At 48.4% G+C, this 17,086-nt stretch overlaps 4 protein-coding genes across 4 annotated transcripts; 3 read left to right on the top strand and 1 right to left on the bottom strand.

Annotated features, from left to right (window-relative positions):
- Positions 1–473: 473 nt before the first annotated feature.
- BP5553_07400 (uncharacterized protein) lies at positions 474–1,800 on the top strand (the record flags this gene model as incomplete). Its single annotated transcript, XM_032016023.1, has 5 exons — positions 474–949; positions 1,047–1,347; positions 1,393–1,467; positions 1,525–1,665; positions 1,717–1,800. The coding sequence occupies 5 exons, from the start codon at positions 474–476 to the stop codon at positions 1,798–1,800; spliced, it is 1,077 nt and encodes a 358-aa protein (XP_031868292.1).
- A 2,169-nt stretch (positions 1,801–3,969) lies between these two features.
- Positions 3,970–5,233, top strand: BP5553_07399 (uncharacterized protein; the record flags this gene model as incomplete). Its single annotated transcript, XM_032016022.1, has 3 exons — positions 3,970–4,327; positions 4,555–4,699; positions 4,756–5,233. 3 exons carry the CDS (start codon positions 3,970–3,972, stop codon positions 5,231–5,233), a joined length of 981 nt encoding a protein of 326 aa, XP_031868291.1.
- A 342-nt stretch (positions 5,234–5,575) lies between these two features.
- BP5553_07398 (Uncharacterized protein) lies at positions 5,576–8,470 on the bottom strand (the record flags this gene model as incomplete). The annotated part of the gene is made up of 4 exons (XM_032016021.1): positions 5,576–7,228; positions 7,275–7,786; positions 7,860–8,068; positions 8,151–8,470. The coding sequence occupies 4 exons, from the start codon at positions 8,468–8,470 to the stop codon at positions 5,576–5,578; spliced, it is 2,694 nt and encodes an 897-aa protein (XP_031868290.1).
- Positions 8,471–13,373: 4,903 nt separating this feature from the next.
- On the top strand, positions 13,374–14,190 carry BP5553_07397 (uncharacterized protein; the record flags this gene model as incomplete). The annotated part of the gene is made up of 3 exons (XM_032016020.1): positions 13,374–13,843; positions 13,897–14,054; positions 14,120–14,190. The coding sequence occupies 3 exons, from the start codon at positions 13,374–13,376 to the stop codon at positions 14,188–14,190; spliced, it is 699 nt and encodes a 232-aa protein (XP_031868289.1).
- Positions 14,191–17,086: the final 2,896 nt, after the last annotated feature.

Raw genomic sequence — 17,086 nt, 5'->3', positions numbered from 1 at the left:
GAGTGATATTTTAACTTTGCTAAGCTCTAAATATAACTTAATAGTAAGAGAGTACAAAATGAGCGAATAGACCTATCTAGCAGTCATAGTATACTTAGCTGATCACTATCCGTTTCTATAAAGCACTCTCCTGTTCTAGAAAGTGCATGCCCCAGGCCTTGCCTTCTATGTCTGGGATGTATAAATACCCTGGGGGCTCTTTTAATAGGACGGATTATATAGTTAGAAACTAAGAATACTCGTTAATAAACATACAAGTTCAAAGCGCTCCCGATCTATAGGCGTCTATACACCGCCTATACTGACAAACTTAAGGCAGAATCCTATAAACAAAGAGCCGGCGTCTTGACGTCTTCTGTTTCCCCTCGGATACCAACACCTGTACCTTTTACCTTAACTATCACATCGTCGGCCGACGGCAGAGTTTGCACGACGATTGAGCGCACCTGGCCAGTTGCGCTACTACCGTCATCATGAGTCAACAAGCTGGGCCATCGCACCCCCTTCTTAGCTCTAACGACGAGGAACCTCACGGACTCTCTGGGCTTGAATCTGACAGTGATCTTTGGTATGACCATCAGTTGCTTCTCTCGTGGATGCAAAACAGGAACGCGTCTCCTCAGTCTGAAATGGAGCCTCCCCCTGAAATCCCGGACTCCCTCAAAGGTACTGCTGATCCCAATTCTCCAGTGGCAGTTGACTTTGCATCACTCTTTAAAGAGGATGTCGAATACAACCCGGCCTACATGCCCTTTATCGATAGCCTGCCTCCCGACGGTACCGACAAGGATAAAGTTCGCCTTTGGCTAAGGACCTGGTTTGAATTCAGTGATATTTTCGCATCTGATATCGGTGTTGACAAGTTCCTGGATACCATCCCTCTCACCGGTAGAGAGCTCATCATCGCGAAGAGTTACCCGCTCTGGTCGTACCTCCAGTCAGGTAATGAGTACGTCATCCCTTTCCCTGAGAATACAGCGTTTGTTACACGGGCAGGTGGCCACATCAACTTGTTGGTCTGCTCACGTTACTAATTATGGAACCAGGATTTGTCACGATGGAAAGATATATGATCTTGAAATCATCTACGGATTCTTCGGTGATATCCAGAGAGCACGGGTTGTCAGCGCCATCAAGAGAGGCGTCCCACGAGCTCAAGAGGCCTACAGGGAATCAATGATCGTGAAGAGAATCATTAAGGCGACCAATACAAAGAGGGATGCTGAGAAGTTGTCGGAAAGCCTGGCGACGATGAGCTTGGAAGAAAAGGACGAGAAGCGCAGCGAAATTCCGCAGGAGGCTCCATATGGACAACTGCCCTGGCTTTCTAACCGTAGCAACACAATGGTATGTGCCAGCATGGGTTGCCTGAACACTGCTGATGACCGGTAGTTCAAGGACAAATCCAGCGGCCTTGGCAACCTGGCAACGAACGCTGGTTTCGAAAGTGAAGTTCAGAAACCTAAGGTGGCAACAATTCAAAGTCCGGAGACACTCAAACATTACTAATATTTCATATTTCAGGATAAACCCAACGGTTTTGGTACCATGATAATGAACGCCAGCACCCACGCAGCGGAAGTTGTAGGCTTGAAAGGCAAAGACAAGCCGCCCAAGGCAGACCAAGCTCCAAAGACAAAGATGTCCAAAGCAGAGCGCAAGCATGTAAGCATAGCATGCAGATCCTTCAAGTACGGCTGAGCTAACACCTCCAAGGCAAGAACAAGACAACACCTCCAGGGCAGGAACAAGAAAATGCCGGGCAAGGTCAAACTCGAACATCTTGAAGAGGATGGCTGATGAATGCATGGCGATTTTCAAACGGAGGGGTTGCAACTGTTGAAATGGGATATCCTAGAATTCTCGTGTACCTGAGGGGGCTTGTTCTGCTTTCACGGCCTGTTGTTTTTGGAGGCTAGTCTAGACTCGATACCCGTGGGGCGTCAACAACAATGGAAGTGATACCTTGTTACAATCTGCAGAAATCAACTTCGCTTCATGGGAACTGTAGGCCGTACATAGACGCGGGGACGCCGCCTTCCTCGAAATTAGGGAGGCCTCGCCCTAAATAGTGGAAAAATAGGGGTCGGTTAGGGCAGGGGTCCGGCGCGGGATTTGGCTCGGCGTAGTTAGACGGGTATTAGGGACCGAAAATTAGGAAAGTAATGTAAATATCTAATACGGCAACTAGAGAGTAAGGAAGTAATGTAATATAATTAAACCTACTTCGTATTCCCTCTAGTCTCTATCCCAGTCCGCAATGCATTTAACACTTACATATACCGGTAAGCTAGTAAACAATCTTACGTTGCGCTAAAAGCGGGTTACCTATTGGCTTAAAGCCACCACCTCATCTCCTACCTACTCCGACACCTCCTAATCCAGCTCCTTTTCAGAGGTTGAGTTCAGAAGATTATAAGATCGAGATTATAACCTGTTAAAAAGTACAGTACGTCCTAAACTAATCTACAAGGCATAGTTTGTTATATCAGGCCTAATGGATCGCTTTGCCCGACGCCAAATCGACTCATATCTTCGTAAGCGCAAAGCGGATATAGTATCACCTATTATTAGTACTTTAACCTTAGTATTGTGGTGGGGCGACTCCAACCACTTCTTATTACTTTGTTTTTGCCTTCCAATTTGTATTACGTGTATAAGTGGGACCAGTTCGGCATATAAGCTCCTGACTCTCACTCCTCCTCACAACAAGCACTTCACTCCAGACAGACAGACTTCAGTAGCTTGACAGCTGGACCAGGGAGAAGCTGGCCAGTTAGACAGAATACTAATACAACTGAATTTGCTATACTTATATTGATTGCTAGATTTTGTGACTATTAGTCGTCCTGGATGCCACTACCTGAGTGCGCCCTGAATATTCACCCCCTCTGAGAACACTAAACCAGAGGTTCAGTCTTCTCCAGCCATATACCCATCTGACGAAAACCCCGCAACGCGACCTTCGCTGAATTGATCCCCATACCTTGGCTGTGGTCATTTAGTTGTTTTATCCATACTTCCTCCTAGTATTCCGGAGGGCCCTTCCTGCTCTTCGATAGTATCAAGTTCTACTACAACTAGTAAGTTATTATTATTAATTCTATTAGAATTATATACTAACCTACTGCTATTTTAGTAGCTTTAGTATCGGTATTAGCTAGCGATATACCCTCTTTACCGAAGCTTCTCTTCAAGTCGAATATCGAGTCTACTTCTACGTATAAAAAGAATATAGGATGAGCATCTAAAATGCGGTGGTATAACAAATTAGTACAAGATCCTAAGCTTCGGAAGGTGTTAGAAAATTTAGTTGGGAAGATTCAGCATACTCAGCAGTAAGATGGGGGGTGTATTGTGGTTAATGGTTTTACTCAGGAGACTCGGCCTCAGGTGGACAAAAAATACAGGGAGATTTTCGCAGAACAATGCCCAGATAGACCTGAACGGTTCTCCCCCTATGTTATCGCCCTTGCAAAAGCCAGGGTCATGATTCCCGACCAAGACCCGCCAAGGTACCCGGCCGAGCTTCGGCAAGCCAAGCACAGGCGTCTATCTGGAGCTGTAAACAATGAGAAGGATGCGACCTGGGTTGCGTCACACCTCTGCCACAACCGCCGCTGTATCAACCCTTTGCATTTAAGATGGGAGCCTTCGTGGTTTAATCGACTACGCGACAACTGCCCTGGTGGAGATAGCTGCCCTCACCGGCCCGACCCTTGCCTTAAGCCACACCGAGAGATAGGGGTGTGGGTTGATTGGACTATATATATATAACTTATAATTTTTATTTAGTTTTAGATACTACATTTGCGTTTTCGCAGGTATTAAAAAGGGGGTTTTAACTCTGAACTACCTATGATTAAGGGGTTTACGCGAACTGTGGCGCTGTGGCGCTATGACCCCGCGGGAGCTGTCAACCTTCACACTTTATATTCGAATCGCGACGCACTTGATATCAAAACCACCATGGCTCCAACACCGCCATCGCCATCTTTCTCTCCCCCCTCACAACCCCACCCTCATCCCCATCTTCGACTTGCTCGACTCCGCAGACCAAGAAATGCAAACCCGTACGATGCTGCGCATCGTGTGTCGCAGTCTCCCTCGGCATCAACCTCAGTGACCCCTCTGATGGACCAGGTTGCTGAAGACCAGAGCGAGGCAGGCTTGGGCGGTGGGCATTCGGGCCCGGATGGCGTGGAGGAGGACGATGACTTAGATCTCGATCAACAGGACGACGTGGATGAGGACGGCCATGGTGATGACGAGTTTGGTGAGGATGGTAATGATGGCGACGAGGACGTAGAAGGCGGCATCGGAGAAGGTTCGTACGCTCGTTCTCCTTGTCTTTTAACCTTAATTTTGTTGAAGGCCTGGTCTGCATATCTCGTCCGCATATCTCGTTGCAATTCCAATCAATCCATTGCTCGTCGATAGCCAGTAGCTCATTCCACGGCATTGAGCCAAACTCGTCCGAGTATAAATACAACGTGCCTGCAATTGACAACCTGCACCACTCACACAGCCTACTAATGCACTTCCTTTCTACAGTTCCCATGGATATCGATCCACCCTTCGATCCGGCTGCTCTAGGATTGAAAGAGATAGGAAACCTAGCGAGTTGGACCGTCAGCAGTAGCAAACCCGGCTGCGGTGTTGAGGCATTGCGAGACGAAGACACAAATCTATTCTGGCAGTATGTTTCTCCTCCTTCACTCCCTTCTCCGCACAGCACTGATCAATACCATTTAGATCCGATGGGCCTCAACCCCACCATCTCAATATCCACTTCTCCCGGCTAGTCTCTGTCCGATGCATTCGCGTATACCTCGACTTCCAGGCCGACGAATCGTACACCCCCACACGCATTACCATCCTCGCCGGGACAGGCTACCACGATCTAATCCCGTTTTCCTCCCTCGAATTCGAACGCCCTGTGGGCTGGACCGATGTTCCGCTGGAGCATGTGGGGGGCGGTGCAGATGGAAAAACTCTACGTGCCTTTCTTGTCCAGGTCAGAGTTGTGGAGAATCATCAGAATGGGAAGGATACCCATGTTAGGGGGTTGAAAGTTTATGCTAGGGATGAGAGAGCGAGGGGTGGGTTAGTGCCTCTTGCTGATTCTGGGCCGCCGAAGGGGGATTTGGCGGCGGCGATAGAGAAAAAGGGGAATGAGGAGAGGACATGGCTTGTGGAGCCGGAGTGGATGGGGGATCCTGAGTTGCGATGAGGATTTTCTCGAGCGTCTGATAAGGGATATGGTGCTAGGCGTTATTAGATACCCAGGAAGCCAATGAAATATATTTAATAATCTTTTCTGGCATGGGCGTCAACAGGTTTTGCACCTGGAACAGCAATGTTTGAATTCGGCCCAATATATTTCACCACACGACTGGTATGTGAGTATATAATATATTAAACTTTTAAATACCCATACGCCCTTGCATTAAAACAGGCATCCTCAGCCGATGCGCCTCAGGGTATTTGCATATCCCAGCCTTATCCTACACCCCAGGTCACCCTAAGGCGACACCAACGCCATTAAACCCAGTACCTATCTAAAACACCCGCATCAAACAGTTGAAACATCACCATCAGTCATTCCCATTGCAGCTCTAAAAGTATCATTACCCTGCGGCTGCGGACTATTCAACCTACTCCAACCCGGCGCATTATCAATCCAATTCATATCGCCCATGAAGCCCCCACTCTCACCGTGGGCTCCCTCCTCAAGGGGTACATTCCACATCTCGTTTCCACCTCCTGTAGTATCGAAATTCACAAAGTCGTTCAGGTCTAGTTCGGTATTTTGCGGGTAGATGGGGTTGAACTCGTTGCTAGATAACTGAGGGTTGCTGAAGAGGGTGGGTTGAGGATTGGGCGTCGAAGAGGTGAATACAGTGGCATCCCCATCCGGAGGAGTACGTGCTGATATCGCGTTGTAAGTATGGTCTGGGCTTTGTCGGCCGGCCGGAATCCCAATATCCATCATACCCGTGCCCTGGAAACTCTTCAGAAATTCTTCATCCGACGGCGGCGGTGTCCTCATGCTAGCCCTCAAGCGTTGCGGCCCCTTCGTCTTATCCATAGCCATGAGAGTGTTGATGTTTTCATGTCTGAGCTTCTCTCGCGAACTCGCCATCACGATATCAATATCTGCTTTCCGGATAGCTGCTTCGAGGAACTGCATGGCGAAATCAGCGGAGGAGTAGTTGTCCCGTAGCCTCTCGAGAACGAGCATGCATTGGCAGAAGCCATCCATGGCTGCTTGGCGGGCATCATCGTTGCAGGATTTGATGTCGAGGAGGTGGATGATGATGGCCGGGAGCAGAACGGTAACGCCAGTTGTGGGGAGGTACTTTTCTAGGTCGCGGGAATGCAGATTATGTGCTATGCGGGTGATTTCTCGAGATGCCTCGCGGACGTTCTTGCGCGAGAGATCCTGGAGTTCTCGTGATGAATCTGCCTGAGCCGTGGACGCCGAGGGTAAGACTTGTGGCCGATGGAGAGCAGATAGGGTCGTGAAATAAACCATGTGGAGCAGTGATCTCTGCACAAATAGGGGGGGTCCGCTGTTGCCCGGAGGCATATCACTGGTGTAGCGGCAAGATTCAGGAAGCTCTCTGATCCACTCGGCCAATTCCTCGTCGCAGCGCTGGACTTCATCCGTTTGATCAAGTTTCTTTGGGAAGAGCATCACGCTAGATCGAGTGCTACCTTCTTGCCCTTGCATGCCTTGATGCTTGACGAGCACCGAGTACTGCGCGCCCAAAACATGGCTGACGCAGAGGCATAGCTTAGCTTTCGCGATGCACATTAGGGCCAGCTGCTTTTGGGCTTCAACGTCTCTGACCAGGGTACATTCTTCGGAAATCAGTGTATTGCCCTCCGGCAAAACCTCGATTTCGAAATCAGCCTCTGTGAGCATGGGCACGTCGAAATCCTCGTCCTTGATTCGAGTTGGTCGCCTCATCCCTAGTGCAACGAGGCGATCCCTCATGAAGCAGGACCACCATATCCGTTTCCACAGCTTCTTCTTCTTCGGATCCATATTCGAGTTGGCCGGGTTCCGGTGTAGGCCTATAGTGTGTGCTAGCGAGATGGCGACTCCCATCCAATGCCAGGTATCTTTCTGATCGTCCGGCGTTTCGTACCAATATGTCATTAATAGGAGAGATTGGACAAGGGCGACGCGGTCGATTTCGTAGTCGAAATCGTAAAGCACCTACAAATATTAATAATCGGACATTTCAATCACACCGCATACATACCCTAGCCTTTTGAAAGAGTGCCTTTCTCGCAGCTTTCCGAGTAGAAAATCCTGCGCTCCTTAACATGTCCATATCCACGAATGCCGCACCGGCAAACATGATTGCTTGGAATAGCAGTAGGCTTATCGTTCCCGTCGCTCCAGTTCCATCGGCAATAATGTGTAGAACCTCATACGCATCGATTAGGGGCATATATGGGTGCACATATTCCAGGTAGCTTTGGAGCAGAGCATTTCGCATGGGAATATCTGGCATTGACAGGGCGCCTTTTGCAAACAGATAGTCGATATCTACGGACGTCATCCGCTGGGGAAGAGACTTGAGGTATCCTGGCAGCTTGTGCTTCAACATTGGAGGAACGGGCAATTCCGATCTTGCTGTCGTTCCGTCCCCCGTGGCCGAAGCGGACGGGAGGGAGAAGCCCAGGCTAGGATCGGACTCATATCGACCTTGGGCAAAACTCTGCTGTCGAAGTATCTCGGCGTTGTTGATCTGGGAGCTTACGTTTTGGTCTTGTTTCGTACGTTAGATAAGTGATCCACGCTCGAACACGATCCAACACGCCCTTGGCAAACTTCTACTCACAGATTGAATGGGGAACGTGTCCCATTTCCGTCACGTCGTTGGAATTTGAACCCGCCGACTGGCTCCATCTTCGCATTTCGGGGTTTGCGATATCTGAAGGATCAACAAGCCCACTCCGCCATGTTTGTGCGGCTCCTGTGGCCGATATTCGTGGCGCGGCGGCGGGCGTGGCCGCTGGGAGTTGGAGCTGTCCGTTTGAGAGCTGCTTTCTACACCAGATGGTACATTAGCTCAAAGTACCCAACAACAACAACAACAACCACCAAAAACCGAAGTTGACTGCACACTCACTTCCGCCGCTTGCTCTCCTCGATCACACATCTGATGCCGTCCATGGTGCAGTTAGAGCACGTGACCTCGCCCTCCGGCGTAACATGGTAGCGCTGCATCACGTCGCAGCGCACCTTTCGGGCGCGACAAGCGGCGCATGCTTTCGCCGCTCTCCTCTTGACCGGTTTGGAGTTTCCGGCAGTCGACGTCGAGGGGCGCTTTTTCGAGCTCGAGCTGGAGTCTAAGTCTACCGATGCGGGCGAATGCGGCTGCGAGTCGCTCGACATATGGTGGTCGAGCAGCGTTTGCGTCGTTGTTGTTGTTGTTGTCTCGGTCGCCATGGTTGTTGATGACGGCGGGGGCTATTTAAATTCCCGGGAAGAGGTCTCTCGGGCATGTGACGGCGACGGCGACGACGACGGTGACAATACGAAGCAACTGAGAATCCGGCATCACACCACGGAAGAACGAAAGGAGTGGAGAGGGGTGGGGTAATAAGAAGGAAACCGCAAACGCAAAGAAGAGCTTATAATAACAATCCAACGGCCGGAAAATCCCAGATGGCGGGGAGGGGTGTTCTTATTATGTTTTCAAGGAGGAAAAGTCTAGTCTAGTCTAGCCTGGGGACTGATGCCAGTGTGGATGTGGAGAAAGGGAGCTAGCATAATAAAGCGTTCCATTCTCAACCAAGGCCGCAGGGGCAGGGAATCAGGGATATCGAGGCAAGGCTCAAAACAATGAGTAGTGCTCCGTATCGAGAAGTACAAAGTCCTCTGGAGGGGGACAAATCACGAATCACGAATCACGAATCACAAATCACAAATCACAAATCACACCTGGACAGGGCACGACCAAGGAATAGTACCGTGCCCAAGTACCTAGCTAGGTAACAGGTGTCTGTACATGTACCTCTATGTATGTATCGATACCTTTATCTCAGGATATCTCAGCTTTTCAATCCCTTCTGACGTTGGCGTCGAAACGCCACACATGTAATTCCCAACATGCAGCCGCCGACTGGCCGAGGATTGCCCCTGCCGATTCGCCTTCCATCAGACCGATCCGGCATTCGTGGGTAGCCATGGAATGGATTCCTGACTTCTGACTTTGAATCTGCAGAAAATGTCTTGCCTCCCTCTTGCTCGTCCTCATGGCCGGCCATGAATATCACGCATGTTTGGACGGGGACTCGTACTGTACGGAGTCTTGCCGTTGCCGTTCCCGCTCCATGCGCATTACATCCAACTGCAGTACATTACTCGCCTTCTTCGTCTCAAATAACAATTCTCCGTGCGGGATGGCTCCAAATCCGATTCTGTCCAAGCCGCCTCCGTATCCCACCAGCATTGGCACCGACTTGTGTCATGGCCGCGGCCGGGGGCCCCAATCAGACGGCGCATATTTGTGGCTGACTCCATCGGCGCCTTGCCCATTGACTCGTTAGGGCAGCTGAGGGCGCTTGTTGGCTCTTGTTGTTGCTGGGCGCGTGGGCTCTTTGGAGGGGCCCTAGTCTCGGCCCCGAGCGACTCCTGTACTTACGGAGTAGTAGTGCTGCACGAATAACGACTACTGAAGTACCGTACTGTTGTACGGAGTATGGAGTATACAGCAGTAGCGCAGGACCCTATGTCGATGCCGGTTATCCACCACGGAATCCCCAGCCTGCCCCCGCCTGCCCCGGAAATCCCAGGATTGGGGGGTGGACTCGGGGTGGATTCGGGTGGATTCGTAATCAGGGGGAGAAGTCCGGAGGGGGATGTGTTTCCAAGACCGCAGCGTGGCAGGGAAGAGAGGGTGGGAGCCGGTAGGAAACGGAATACGTACATATACAGTACATGTCGCAGCAGCAGAGCCCCGGAGAGGTGGGATGGCGATGACTTGATAGCTAATAGCTAAAGAAATGCGGTTTCTTGTTAGTGGTGGCGTCCATGCCAATGTCAATAGTGACGTTTCTCGTAGGAGTCTGGCCCCATCAGGGGTCTGCTGGACTCCTAAAGGATCAACAGTGGCATTTGGACAATGGCAATTGGAGATGGCAGTTGCAGTTGACAGTTACCAGTTGACAACTAACGGTTGGCAGCTAGCAGTTGACAGCTAACAGTTGGCAGTTGGCAGTTGGCATTTGGCAATTACTTCGTAGCAATTGCTATTTGCTTTGCCACCGTATTTGACAACTTATACTCCGTATGAAGCAATAGTATTTAATCGCCAGGCTCAGCTGCAAGTACTATTTCGTACGTTACCTTACCACAGTAGTCCTAGTACTTCGTACTTCGTACGACGTGCTCCCGCTTTGATTACCCCGTGTTGTTGACTGACTCGCGCACAACGTCGTCCATCATTATTATTGCTGCCGCACTTTCGTCCTTCGTCCATTCCGGAGGGTGAGCTTGCCATTATTCCCTCAGATCCCACCACGGCGACATGATGCGGTCTCGGACAACGGGAACACGCCCAAACACCCAATAGCCGAAATCGCCCGGGCAAAGGGACCCGTGCGCACCACGCTACTTGCAGTTAGACCCGCCACGTGATAGAGGCAAAACTCCGGACTCGGATTTCCCACGAACCCCGGGCTGCGTCTCACGTGCCACACCGCCACACTGCCCGCCGCCGGCATCCCGGTCGGGGGCGGTCGGCCTACCTGCCTATTGCGGGCCTCTCGTCTTCATGAGGTAAGCAAGGGTAAACAGTGACCGCTGAACAGTCCCATGTGAAGTTTCTACGGACTACTCCGTACAGAGCACCGACTAGTATGGACCTCAGGTATATGTATCTTTGTGCGTATAACTCATCCCCTCATCTTCTCGCAACAATACAATAGCTGAGATAGCTGAAATGGTGGATGGAGAGTCTCCTTGCAAGTGGAAGTGACGACGAGCCACGGATAAAATAATTACGGCAGATAAGTCTCTATTCCGTCGTCGGTTGTGTCATCGCTCTCTGATATGTTTCCCTGATCTACTACATACAGTACACACATGTACTGTACTGCACATGCACTGGGCGCTGGGCGCCACTAGGCTAGCCCCCACAGACCTCCCTGAAATTAAAGACGCATTATTTCCTACCTCGTACTTCCAATTGTCGCTACCCTAGCTAAATAATGCCGGTTTCCTGCTTCGTACAAGTAGCTCGTTTCGCTCACGTGTGGGTATGTGTTCCTCCATCGCAGCATTATTATGATCAATGAGGAGGAAATTAGGAATAGGCTGTCTTGATATGCCCATCTAGAACGAACATGGCGACCCGAAATCAATTATTTGGGCAGCATGTTGCGGGGAATGCTCCCCCTAGGCGAAAACCTAAAGCCCTTTCGGTGGTTCCGTTGCGCTCCATCCATTGGCTTTTGGGCTGCCAAGGGTCTGGTCTATATCCATGACCTCATTCGAAACATTTCAATATGCCATCAGAAGGTTCCTTTATCCTCTGGCATGTCGAATAAAAAGACACAGAGGCTGTCGCCCATACCAAAGGTTTAATATATTGCAGTACCAATTTCCACGTACTATAAGGTAGCAGATCTACAAGTTACCATCGAAACTCATCCAATTGCATTATTTTATTAATTTAATCTAGTCAAAATGTCAGTCCCAGAGCAGTTCGAAGGCTTTGTACCAAACTCAATTCCTACGCTTGAAATTTCCACATTTGACAACGTATCAACGGTTCATACCCAAACACTTCGAAGATCACGATGTCGATATTGAGGTCGAATGCTGCGGTGTCTGCGGCTGAGATATCCATGCCATCACTAGTGGATGGGGGGTAGCAACTTGGTCTCTACGTGGGTTATGGGATTATTAGAAAGGTAATCTAAGTAGGACCTAAGTTTACGACTGTTAAATCAGGTGAACGTGTTGGGGTTGGTACTCAGATTCAATCGTATATGCGATCCAATAACCATAAGTCGGATAAGGAGAATCAGTGCCCTCATATAGCTAGTAAGTAATCAAGCCATGATACGGGGCCCTCCCTTGACGGCACTGATATATATAGATGCATACAACGGCCCATATAATCCACAGCAACCAACCGATGAAAGACAAGACCGGCAACTAGATCTTCTCCCACGGAGGCTTCACTTTCCTATACCGAATAATATAGCCTCCTACAAAGAGGTCCCAATGATGTGGACAGGTCTGACAAGTTACAACCTACTGACCCTTGGTAGTACGCGCTGGTATCAACCTAAGAAAGAACGTCGCAGCTCTTGGCATAGGGCGCCCAGGATACTTCGGCATCATGTGGGCGAGGACTCTCGCTTTTATTTTCCTTTTTATTCTCCACACGGCGGATATGACGCATGAATTTGACTTGGCTACCTATATGGGTACCCTCACTATGAATAGGGAATTTCACAAGGCAGGCCTCGCAGATAAACCACTACCTCAGATTACGGTACTTGTAATATATGGTTTCATTTAATAAATGGGTATATCTTGGCCTTGAGTTAATTCCGGGCCGGTTCTAGGCCCATCTACTCGTGCCTCAAGCTGCAACAAAACCTTAATGTGCCCATGCCTGAATCTCTAAACGAAGGACATTCCACATTTATACCCCGCCATTTGTAGATGGCGAGGAATGTGTGTATTATGAATGGAGCTGCATCCGGTAGTGAAAGAGGGTGTCCAACCCGTCTATGAAGGAATATCGACAGATTAATCTCACGGCGGAGTAGATATAGCCAACATCATTGCTGGCTGTTCTTGTATTCAAGTAATGGCCATAACTTCCTTCATCATTGGACGACTATGAGAGATTTTAGAGGAATATTACTAGTACATGGGGAATTGGATAGGCTGGGTGCAATATAAATATACCAGTTAAAGAAGTATGATAGCGGTGGGAAACCGAGGGGACATCAGGCCATGTAACCACTCCACGGTCTAGACCAGAATCTCGATTCCAAAATCATGATTGAAGGTTGAATTTGGCCTAGCTGGTAGGCATTCAGTCGTGGGGAATGTACCTATTTCCATATGTTGCTTAACGCCACTTTAGAAACTCTATATTCAATATCAAGCATCGTCTGTATGCAGGAAGAAGCAGTTATAGTCTAGATGAGAACCACTCCCAAAGGTTCCCTCCGGATGCGCTTTCGAAGCATTCCTCAACAGCTATATAAACCCTGGCCATCCCCAATCAGCACAATGGTAAAATAACGAACTCTACCTTTGCCAAATCCTGATCATCAGATCTAACCACTCACACAAATCGTAGTGACACCAAAAGCTCACAACCATGCCCGAAGGCAACTTCCCCCTCAAGAGTCTCTCTTGGTTCCTGCGCCTCTTAGAATTCTGCTGTGCCGTTATCATATTGGGCATATTCTCCTACTTCATCTCGGTTCTCAGCAGCAACGGCATCCATGTCGCAACCTACATCCGGGCCGTTGAAGGAATTGCTGCTTGGGCAACAGGATACACCCTCATCGCCCTCCTGCTTGTCTGCTGCCTTGGCGGAATAGCGATATTTTCGAGTATAGCTCTGGTATTCGATGTCGCCTTGTTTGGGGCGTTCATCTATATGAGCTATGCAACTAGGGGCGGGAATAGGAGTTGTCGCGGGTATGCGTGGACGCCGCTCGGGGCTGGGAATGTCTTTGACGCCAACCGGTATGAATTTGAAACTGGGGAATTTGTTTTCTTACCTAGCTTGAGGAAGGCCTGTAGATTGGATAGAGCATGTTTTGTGCTATCCATCCTTGCTGTGTAAGTCTCAATTCCCCCTTTTTATGGGGAATGAGTCTCTGATACTCCAGCAGCTGCTTCTTCTTCTTCTCTGCCATCGTCGAGGGGGCCCTCATTCACACCAAAAGAAAGAAGAGAGCGTTGGCTCCTTCGCCAAATAACGGATATACGGCTGAAACTCCACACCACAGGTTTTGGAAGAAACAGCCTACGAATGTAGAGAAGGGCCAAGGTAAGCATCCAGATACGCTGCAACGCACACAGCCCCTAGTGAAGCAGAAACTAACTATAGAACAGAAATTGCTGCCGTGAATCATAAGGCTAGCCCTTCGAATGGGACTGAAGTTGAACCCGAGGAGAGAGTTTGAGAGGCAAATCGAAGTGCTGTGTAGACGAAAGTAAAAAGAAAATACCAACATCACTTGACCGGGGAAAGGGGTAATCAGAGGGCACCCCTTTATGCATCGTGTGACATAGGGGCAGAAGGGCACACTTTATTAAGTACTAGCTCGTGTAATAATTGAGTTTGCAATAAACATGTATATTTTTCTTAGATGCCGTTCCCTCGCAGCAAATATGTTTCGCCATGAAATGAAAAGCTGTAGAATTTTATCACATCTTAACAGAGGACCCGCTGACAAGAAGCACATAAACGAAAATTTGTAAGATGCTCAATTCTGTCTCTATATGGACCTTCAAATATGGCGTAAAGATGGTCATGGCTATCGGAAACAGAAACGGAATAAAAGGCAATGATTGTACAATGTCAGTCATCTATATATTCCTTAGTCCCTATGAGGGTCGCCTTCACCACCTTAGCGTCAGCCATTCCACCTCAATGAAAATATTAGCACCACTTTCTATGTAGTAGTCAACTGAATCAAGTAACGTAAGCGGGTGCCTTTGATTTGAAAATTTCAAAGTAGTATATGAAGGGCATGGTGGTTGGAGACAGCGGTGGAGCGGAACCACTTGGGCAACATTCTGGGAAATTCTTGGAGGTAAGAAAGGGGATATGTTAGCTTTGAAAGGGGAAGAGCTTGGCAACTACCGGGCGAAGATATAACGGCACTTCGTATGTGTCTAAGCCGGATTGGCAAGCTCCCTTAATACAATATGGAACACTATATTTTAACTAGCAGCTTCGAGGTTAATCAAATTCAGTATATTTCGAAATGGAAGTTGCCCAGAATTTGGATATCGCGGTGTCCGTTCCCCCCTGGCGGATTAGAGCCCTATAGCATGGCAACACTTGTTGAGGTGTTAGTGTAAAACACTGTGCATGCATACAGCCAAATAGTCTTGTAGGATGTCTATTTGAGAGGTATACCTTTCAGCATAAGCAGGTGTAGAGAGGCTATATGCAGTCGAGCCCAGGGTTGTGTAGGTTACGCCGTAGAGTAGAATGGAATGTTGCTCTCCTCGTAGGAAGGGAAATATTTCAGTCTTCCGCTCCTAGGTGGTGTCAAAACTATTGCTTTATATCAATTTCTAAGGGCATTATAGCAGAAGGGACGATAAAAATTTTATAGTATTATAGAGATCTTCCGTTTCCTATTAGTATAGTACTAAGGACAAATCGCCAGCAAATCATCATCAGTAATACTATTGTCTTCAAAATTATCCGCAAGCAAGCAAGAAGTAACAAGAAGTACAACCACGACATTTTCAATATACCTAGGTATACACCTAGGTTCATGCCTACACATATCTAGAGTAGCAATCCGATAGCGAGAGTAATTAATCGTGATTTCGACGAAAAATAGGTTCTGTTGGCAGGTTTTCCGTGACTCATTCGTAGATCTGGATTCGAGGCAGATATAGTTAGGGCTAATACAGTTCGGATTTCCGCATAGATCGCTCGCATGATAGCTATTATCTAGTAAGAGATCGATTTCACTTTGACTTTTGTACGCGAGTACGACTAATCGATGCACACTTTGTTGGGCCCAATCTTCTACCGTTGTACCGTTAGCGCTACGAGCACGCTTTGGGCGATCGACTGCAATTGGATATATCCCTAAGTATATCGAGTTAGCCACTGACTCAATAGTATCTAATTAGTATAGATACGACCTACATGAGGATGATTTGGACTTTTCTGTGCAAGTTGGCACCCGTAAGAGTTCCCTAGAGCCGGACGCCACCCCCTAGCCGTGGGCTGATAGCCTAATGTACCCCGTGGAGGCGGTATATATCCACTAACAAGCTTCTGCAAGGAGGTCATTGCTATATCTCTAGTTATATCTTTTGCTTCGGACGCTGTTTTTGAAATCTTTTTTTGAGCTGTTGCCTCGACCGAAGAACGTTTCCGCTTTCGGCCACCCACACAAACGCTTGCTAAGGACCGCTATTACCGCCGGGCATTGTAAACACAACTGATATATATATAAGGAGCGGTAAATGCAACGGATGTCAATGGATATTTAATTTAGAAAACGACAAAGGGAGAGGATATCATAATGTAAACTCCTGAAATAAAGACGATTCACCCGGTTGCGAGTTGTAAGGTATGCTGTCGAGTTGTAGCCATCAACGTCCGTGCCTCATGCACAATATAATAGGCCTATATACGGAGTAACTAGCTGTAGCTTTACTACCTAGGTACTAGGGCTCATCTAACAACAATGTGATATGCATCGGTTGCTCTCTCATAGATTGATATAATAACTCCTTTATCGGGGGGAGTCCATTACTACGTGGCTAATAGGTATATAATGGTGTTTAATATTTGATAGTCTCACGGATAGGATTATAATCAACCTAGAAGACCGCCGGGAAATAGTTTGCTTCTCATATCCCATCTAGAAGTGTCGTCGAACGGAGCCCATTCCGTTGCCCGTATCCCACATTATCCATAAACTCCTCCATTCCCATAATATCAGAGCTTAGAACGCCTGGTCAAGGAGTATTCGCGTGTGCTCTGCGTCCGGCGTCCTACTTCCCTTCTATCCCATAATATAGTGTACTAGGACGAAGGTGAACGATTATTCTCCGGGCTCAATCGCCATCGAGCCCTAATCCGAAATTCATATCTTTCCCTTCCCTTTAGTCGTCCTGCCTTTCCCACCTTTCCCATGCTTCTGCTTCGCAGCTGCCGCCTCTTCTTCCTCGATGAAATCCCTCATAATTCCATACAGAGCTTCGTTTCGCCGCGTAATAAGAAGTACATCATCCGTATTAATTGTTGTACGGCCTGCATGATGGGAGAATGATTCTAGATCCCGGGCCACATTTTCTGTAGCACGGCGACTGTTAATTCAC

This window comes from Venustampulla echinocandica (genome assembly GCF_003357145.1).
Source record: "Venustampulla echinocandica strain BP 5553 chromosome Unknown scaffold_5, whole genome shotgun sequence".
Classification (NCBI taxonomy): domain Eukaryota; kingdom Fungi; phylum Ascomycota; class Leotiomycetes; order Helotiales; family Pleuroascaceae; genus Venustampulla; species Venustampulla echinocandica.
The sequence above is the reverse complement of the archived record's forward strand: the minus strand, read 5'-3'. Positions and strand labels throughout refer to the sequence as shown.